This window comes from Myodes glareolus, chromosome 17 (genome assembly GCF_982192425.1).
Source record: "Myodes glareolus chromosome 17, mMyoGla1.1, whole genome shotgun sequence".
Classification (NCBI taxonomy): domain Eukaryota; kingdom Metazoa; phylum Chordata; class Mammalia; order Rodentia; family Cricetidae; genus Myodes; species Myodes glareolus.
In genome coordinates, this window is record NC_142042.1 from 40,795,649 (window position 1) to 40,804,504 (window position 8,856).

At 40.0% G+C, this 8,856-nt stretch overlaps 1 protein-coding gene across 1 annotated transcript in view; it reads right to left on the minus strand.

Moving 5' to 3' along the window:
• Sass6 (SAS-6 centriolar assembly protein) overlaps positions 1 to 8,856 on the minus strand; it is a 36,528-nt gene that overhangs the window by 27,349 nt on the left and 323 nt on the right. Inside the window, exons 2-4 of the mRNA XM_048456981.3 lie at positions 2,335 to 2,395; positions 620 to 699; positions 43 to 147 (exon numbers count right to left, since the gene is read on the minus strand). Of these exons, the coding sequence (XP_048312938.1) occupies positions 43 to 147; positions 620 to 699; positions 2,335 to 2,395 (246 nt within the window). The remainder of the gene's footprint in view (positions 1 to 42; positions 148 to 619; positions 700 to 2,334; positions 2,396 to 8,856) is intronic.

Consider the following 8,856-nt stretch of genomic DNA (forward strand, 5'->3'; position numbering starts at 1 on the left):
GTCTGTGTAGAGGTCTATTACCATGGCACTCCCAAGTCTCACCTTGGAGTCTCTTTCACATGTTCCTGGGTACACTGCTGAAGGAGGTCTATAAATTTCTGTGGAAAAGCTAAGAAGTCCACCAGGAGACCTTGCTGCAATTTTAAACTATACAGAAAACAGAAAAACAGTTCTTCAGAAACTTAATTACTATCTTTAGTTATCATTCATGGACTAAAATATTCTTTATTTACTAATGTCATCACTATTTAATGTTACCCCTAAAATCCGAATCCCCAAAACATCACAAGACTGTATTTGCTGCAAAAGCAAAGAGTAAAAAAAAACTAAACTAGGGAACTTTTGATTTGAATCAACCTTATCTAATGGGAGTTGAGAAATTTAGCCAAAACATCAAAATTCTGAGCTATTTAATATGTAATAATATAAAAACTAATAATCTATAAAACATTTATCTTTTAAAATAGCCTGTCAACAATTATAAGACAGTCAGTATTCCCAGAATAACTTACCATCTGAATAGGTAGGTATATGTTTCAAAAAAGAACAATGTAAACACATAAAATTCGGGAAGTAATTTCTAGACTATACATAGGGCCAGTAAATATAAAGGACTCACCTTTGAAAATCTTCCTCAGATATAACAAGGTTATACAGAAAAAATGGATCTGTATCGTCAGTCAGACGGATGACTAAATCCTAAAGAAAAGAATACTTTTTTAAAAAAATGTTTTCAGTAGATCTTTTGTAAAAATGAAATTATTCAACAACATCAATATATCAGTTGTATGTCAGAGTCCTGTTTGCTGGCACTGCTTAATTTTACTAGTCTTGAGAGAGTAAGTCTGTTAAACAGGGGCAGACATTCAACTCCACAAGACCTGCATGGGGTGTGCAGAAGCTGGTGAAATGCTGGAAGTTAGGGCATCTTCTACGAGGTCAGAGAAGGGGAGAGCAGCTTTGCACTCTGGCACCAATGCAAGACTCAAATTAACTGGTCTGGTATTTCAAAAGCAGCAAACACAATCAGCAAAACTGACAATCATCTACTCAAGAAAAAGAAGGGGCTTTTGTCACTCAGACGGTGAGTATCAGGTGACATGTTTCCAGGGCTTCCCAGGAGGCCTCCCACTCCAGCTGCCCACTAAAGGGACAATCCATCTGTTTCCTTTTCTAATGAAATGGGTTCCTTTCATAAAGACACTTGCCAGGTTGTTAAATTCTAAGTGTGACAGAAATCACAGCTGACAGGCAGGTACACAAAAACGAGCAACTTCAGTGAACACTGGCCCAAGGAAAACCCACACACCTTGTAAGAGGGGCTAACAAAGAACCTGAAGAAAGTCTACTCATTTCTAAGGAGCCTCTAGGGGATTGGAAACATTGAAGTAATTTATTAAAAAGGCTAAAAAAAAAAAAAAATGAAGAGGTACCATATGTAAGATTAACACGTAAGAATGTTACTCTCTGTTCTAGAAAATCAACAAACTGGGGGTTTACTCTACCTCAGAACAGCTTGTGATCCAGTAACCTCTACTTAAGTACGTCTTCAAAGTTGCCTCAGATGCTACTGAAAACCAACAGCAAGCCAAAAGCTACAGTTACTGCTAACTACAACAAGCTTGCATGTGTTCAGGGAAAGTTGCAACACAGAAAACATATGCTACACTTAGTCCTATGGCCTATATCTTTAGTGCTGTCAAGTTTTTTTTTTAAGATAGGGCATCAGTTATATAGCCCAGGTTGGATGCCAAAGAACTCTCAATCCTTCCTCCTCTTGAATACTGGGATTACAGGGATGTATCACTACATTCAACTCAATTTTGAAGTTCACATCAAATTCACACTCTAAATCAAAATGTAAAGTAAGCTAATTTTTTAAATGCTCAGAGCATACCCAGATTATTATATCAATCCCTAATTCTTCTTGGATTTAGTAATACATGGTATAATTAAATTTAAACGGCTGGCTTAGATTTCACCACCCTATGCTTGCAACAGTTATAAAACGACCCAAAAATTTTAAAAATGAATTTAACAAGAGTCATCTTTTTTAAACTCCATAATTTTATTATAATGGCAAAAAGACCAGGAGAGAACAAGTAGTTCACCACTACCATAAACTGGACAGCAGAATTTCTCATCTTTGGGGAAACGCAAGAGTCAGCATATGTGGAATACAATGGATAAGCCCCACCTGGTAAACCCACCTTAGTGATTATAGGATGACTAAGTATAGGTAAGTACAGCTCTCATTTTCTTAAAACAAAACAAAACCACAACAATAATTACATCACACAAATGCTCATATTTCAAAAGGAAATAGATACCAACCTTTCTGTGCACTGGATTAGAAAGTGACTGTAGTTCAATGCTCACTCTGACACTTCCTCTCCTGAGAGGATGAAAAGACAGGAGCAACTCAGAAATGTTCAAGCGACATGAGTTCCACTACCCAAACACCAGTTAACCATCCTGACCACAAGCCTCTCCACAGGTGTCCTCAAGCTTATAAACAGGTTCTAGAATGTACACTGGGCATGGCTGCTCTAATAAATAACAAGTAATCCTTAATGGAAGGCTTAATTTTTGTCACTTTTAAAATGAAGATGCTGTGGACTAAATGGGGCGAACAATCAGAGTGCCTATTGCTTGTAATCTGGTAAGTAACTTACTGCCAGATTCTAAATAGCATCTACTAAGACAGACCATCAATTTAGTAACAACTTTTAGTTAGATCTGAAAATTACCACTGCAATGATCAAACTGACTTACAAAGAGATACTATCTTAAAAAGTTAAAATAGTATATTTACATTATTTTTATACTCAAGGAAATGACAATCACTATCCTGTTACATACATTAAGTATTTTAAACCCAAAAGCAAATCTACATAAAACATTCTCTATGCAATATATTCATATAAGTATTTTCAACTCACTCTCTCATTCACTCTGAGAGAGTGAAGCTACAACACTCCACATTCTATGCAGTCTCCATTATGAACAAGGATTAAAAGTAGTAATAGCATTAAACTGAGAAACAAAATTAATAAAGATAAAATTAGTGAAAAATATTTATGTATCTCAAAACTATTCTGCTAAATTCAGCAACAAGGGCCTTTCTTTGATATGTGTGTGGGGGTAAACAAATTTGTGGTGGTATGAATATGAATGGCCCCCATAGGTTCACATGTTTGAACACTTGATCCCAAGTTAGTGGAACTTCCAGAAGGATGAGGAGCTGTGACCTTTGGAGAGGGGTCTGTCATTGGGGATTGGCTTTGAGGTTTCAAAGGACTTGGATCATTCCCAGTGTAGTCTATCTCCTGCTTGCCCTCAGATGTTGCTTCGGGTACCTGCTACCTCCCACTCTGCCATCATGGACCCTAATTCTGAAATTTAAGCCTAAAAGAAGCATTTCTTTTATATGTTATTGTAGTCATGGTCTCTTATCACAGCAATAGAAATGTAACTAAAACAAAATTGAATCTGCTCAAGTGTAAATTCTTCTAAAGATTTGGTTTAAACCCTTTCCATATTCTACTTATCTACAACAGAAGTAAAAAGACTAGACAGACACAGCAAATGACAATGGGTGGGGAAAGTGGAAAGGGATAAGATTCAACTGCTAAGATCTAGGTTAAGCTTGGATTTGCAATTCTATATTGTTTTAAAATGTATCATTTTAGCCGGGCAGTAGTAGCACATACCTTTAATCCCTGCTTTCAGAAGGCAGAGACAGGTGGATCTCTGTGAGTTCGAGGCCAGTCTGGTCTACAGTGCGAGTTCCAGGACAGGCTCCAAAGCTACACAGAGAAACCCTGTCTCTAAAAACAAAAGAGAGAGAGAGAGAGAGAGAGAGAGAGAGAGAAGAAAAAAAGAAAAGACATACACACAACCAATGAGAAAGTTTCCTTTATCTACGTTTAACAATTATTTGTATATTCTCTCTCTGCATTTTGGTAAGTTTGGATAAAGGTTTGTCTATTTTTGTCTATTTTGTTGATTTTCTGGAAGAACCAATTCTTTGTCTCATTGATTCTTTGTATTGTTTTCTTTGTTTCTATTTTGTTGATTTCAGCTCTCAAGTTGATTATTTTCTGCCATCTAGTTCTCTTGGGTGAGTTTGCTTCTTTTTGTTCTAAAGTTTTCAAAGGTTCTGTTAATTCACTAGTGTGGGATTTTTTTCCAGCTTCTTTATGTAGGCATTTAGTGCTATGAACTTTCCTCTTAACACAGCTTTCATTGTGTCCCATAAATTTGGGTATGTTATGTGATCATTTTCATTGAATTTTAGGAAGTCTTTAATTTCTCCCTTTATTTCTTCCTTGACCCATTGATGCTTCATGTGAGCATTGTTTAATTTCCATGTATTTGTACACAGCAGCAAAAAATAATGATATCTTGATATTTGCAGGCAAATGGATGGAGCTAAAAAACATCATACGAGTGAGGTAACCCAGACCCAGAAAGACAATTATCATATGTACTCACTCATAAATGGTTTTTAAACATAAAGCAAAGAAAACCAGCCCACAAATCACAATCCCAGAGAACTTAGACAACAATGAGGACCCTAAGAGAGACATACATGGATCTAACCTACATGGGACGTAGAAAAAGGCAAGATCTCCTGAGTAAATTGGGAGCTTGGGAACCTTGCTCCCCATGGGGGAGGGCTGAAGAGGAGGGGAGAGGAAGGGAGCAGAGCAGAGAAAAATGTAGAGCTCAATAAAATCAATTAAAAAAAGAAAAACCCAAAACCACATCTAGAAATATGTGGTAGGAAAATCTGAGTTTGCAGCTATAGCATCTCAAACCATAAATCTTATTTGCTGTTTTAGAAAGATCCATGATATAAGAGCATTAAAACAAATAAAATCCCAATGAAATACACTACTTATCTCGAGTACACACATTTTAAACATTGTTTGTAACCGAATAACACCCTCTAGACCAGTCAGATCTAGCCAGGTTGGTTTACTTATTTTTAAATAAAGATCTTAAACATTAGACACCAGAGCTGGAGTTCAGCCCATTGCTGCCATCTAGAAGCTGTGATCTTATCCTCTCAGTGCACAAAAAACAAAAGCTGCTGTAAGCCAGGTACTCTGCTGGGTGCTAAGGATACAAACAGAAGCAAACATGGTTCATGTCCGCAAACTGAAGTCAGACCAAGTTACCTAGATTCATCTGATTGTTTTAGGGCTCAAGAGACAGAAAAGAAGAGCTATTAATGTCTACTGAGTACCTATACTGCTGGATACTCGAGAAAAGAGAGAGAGAGAGAGAGAGAGAGAGAGAGGCAGAGAGTCAGAGAGAGAGCGCTATCCCAATCAACAATAATCTTGGTGGTTATTTCCCTTACAGAGAAGAACCCAAGGCACATCACAAAACCCAAATTTGAACTTATCTCTTTACTACATAATGATACCTAAAAAATGATTAATTAATCTCAACTTAGGCACCCAGTTTTATAGCTGGTCTCAAACTCACAGAGTGTCACCTGCCCCTGCCTGAATGCTAGAATCCCACTACACCTGGCCATCTAGTCAACTTTAAAGATCCTTATTGGAAAGGGATTTAAGCTATATCTTGGGGTGCTGGGGAGATGGCACAGTCAGTAACTGCCTGTCACACAAGCATGAGGATCTGAATTTGACCCCCAGTACCCAAACTAAAAGCTGTGTGTGGGACTGGGGAGACAGCCCAGTGGTTAGAAGCACATACTTGTTCTCTCACAGTCTGCACCCCAGCCCACACCAAACCATCCACAAAGGTCTCACCCCAGCTCCGAAAGACCTGCCACTCGGCTCCCTTTCCAGGCACATATGCTCACTCCCACAACAACACCCCCCACATGCTAAGATACAAACACACCACACATGCTAAGACACACACACACAGACACACGCGCGCGCGCACGCACGCGCGTGCGCTAAGACCCATGTACACAAATAATTTTTTAAATCAATGTGTTTGTATACATCTGTAGCCATAGGGGTCGGGACAGTGTAATGTCAGGAGATCCCCAAGGCTCACAGGTCAGCCAGTCAGTCAATTAGTTTGTAAGGTACTACGTTCAATGAGACCATGTCCCAAAAAATAAGGCGGAGAGTCAGCAAGATAAGTCAGTGGGAAAGACACTCGCTCCCAAGCCTGACAGGCTGAATTCCATCCCTGGAACCCACAAAACCTACATGGTCAAAGAAGAGAACAGACTCCTCCAAGTTGTCCTCTGACCTCCACAAGCAAACTGTGGCACACATCCCCTCCCCTCCCTCCTCTCCACAGACATTAAATATATACATGCAATTTCTTAAAAATGAATTTTAAGGTGGAGACCATTTTTAAAAAGATACCAGAAGCCAACCTCTGGTTTCCATACTCATTCATACACATATTGACACATACATTGCACACATGCACAGCACACGACAGAAAAGACAGACAGACGCACACACACAGACACCTTGGGAGTCATGAAAGAATGACCCAAGGCAGAGGAAGAGCACGAGTGGAGCCATGGTAGAGAGAGCACAGGGCATTAAGAAGAGTTCAGGTCCTCTGACTACAGAAGAGAGTTTAGGGATCAAAACGAAAGAGCGGGTGGCTATCCAATGCTGGGTTTAGAGATCTCACCATTTCTCCCAGGTAGGGTTCCCTGAGAGTTACAATACCCTCTACCCAACTGCCTTCCCTTCTTCTATGCCTTTATTATACTTTATTAGACTACTTATGCAATCACACCTGACTAATAACTAAGGTTTAGGGAATATTTAATATATACTAGTTGCTATTATAAGCACTTTGCATGCATTAAACTATTTCATCTTCAATAACAATACTATGAGGTAGGTACTATTATTCTGAATTTAAAAATGAGAAAAAAAATGCTAATAAACTGTGTAGGGTTGGGGCTGGGAGTACAGTACAGTGGTAAAGTCCATGATAGCATATTGCAAGGACATGAGTCAATCCACAGAAACACACACACAGTAAACAAACTGTCTTTAGTCTTAAAGAATCTAAGTTGTCTTTCCTATAGGGGTTAGCAGAATTACTCTGCACGAAGCCAGAGAGTAAATATTTTAGACTTTGAGTTTCTGTCACAACTGCCCCCCGCACCTGCTACTGTTGCTATTGAGTGCTGAGGACCGAGGCACATCCTACAATAAAGACCACAGAGCTATATTCCCACTTATACCCCATACAGTTACTCACTGAAGCCCTTGTGCAGAAGCAACCAGACAGTTGCTAACAGAGAAGGGTGGCTGTGTCCCAGCAAAATCTGATTTAGGAGCAGTGGCTGCTCTTTGCCACAGGTGATAGTAATATCAGGTTTCTAAACAAAGTTTAAGAGCTGAAATTGGGTTTTAACACGGTTAACTCTGATTACAAAGTGTTGGGGAAGAGTTGAGAGTGTCAAGCTTCGAATCACAAGTAATGTCCCATATTGCCCAACAGAAACAAAAGAACAAATGGGAGTCATAAGTGTCATGTTAAATTGTCTAGAGTCACATTAGAAAGCCCCTCGCTTTGAAAGTAAATTTAATTTGAATACATTTAACCCCATATACTCTAAAAATAGCTGTAACGGATAATAATCATAACATTGAAATTGTTTACATTCTTGTTACTAGCATGTCTTCAAAATCTACAATCAATTTTTACACTTAGGGACATCAGTTTGGAGTAGGTCACGCCTAATAACTGTTATGCAGATAATGACCACATACTGGACAGCACAAACTAATCACCAATTAGAGACTGGGGGCCGTATAGATCAGCGTACAACATGTTGAGTGAAAGCGTAAGTTCAACGGCCAAAGTCAAGAAGACAATGAAAATTATCTACAGATTCCCTGTATATGGCTGGTGTTCTCAGTCCATTCTGACTGCTTTGCCAGTTGGTTCTGGACCTAATTCTAAACTGTAAACCATGGTTTAACTGGCAACTCAATAATCCGATGGCTTCATTTTTTTTTCCAGGCAATATTTCTTCACCATTTAGTTTCTACATACATTTTTGCACCTGATCTCCACTGAAATCATATGGGCATGTGCTAAATCAGTTTTGCAAATGAGCATACAAGACTCACAGAAACTAAATAAATATATTTAGTTAGATAAAAAAAAATATTGCTTAAAACGGGGGAAATAAGATCTCACTTCTAGTCAAACCTATCTGAGCCTTGATAACACCTGTGATTAATGTTGCACGTTTGCATTTATCTGTGAGACAGGTTTATTGTTCTCTACCACACGTGAAGATCAAGGGACCCCAGGGGCCCAGCTTTACGCGGTCACAATATTCACGGAATGGACAGAGTTCCTGACTTTCCAGGCTTTGAGGTTGGTTAAATGTATCTTTGCTTTGAACTGATGTGCAGGTGGGGACCAAGAACATCACTGAAAAACAAACTTTTTTTTTTTTTTAGTTGAAGTTCTAGAGCTTCACTCCCACTGTCCTTCTAGGGAGATCATGAGTGAGGAGCTGGTGCGGACCCTTCCCTGAAGTCACCGTGAAGCTTCGCAGAAACTAAACTGCAGAGGATCCGCGCTCCCACCCAGGGACATGCAGGCAGGAGGCTCGGTTCCGCTCAGAGCCAGGACCTTAGAGTGCGGGGAGTCGGTCTCCCGTTCCCTCGTTCCCTTTCGTCGAGTCCCCTCCGCAGCTGCCGACTCGGCGACGTACAAAGGTAACCTCCGGGTCCCCGCAGGGTCCCTTCCCACGTCCCGGTAGTCAGTGCGCCACGGCCGCGGAGCGAGCCCCGCTGAGCCCAGCCGCCATCTTCCCCATTGGCTCGACCCCAACCGCCACCCGCCGGCGCCCACAGGCGCGGCCCTCAC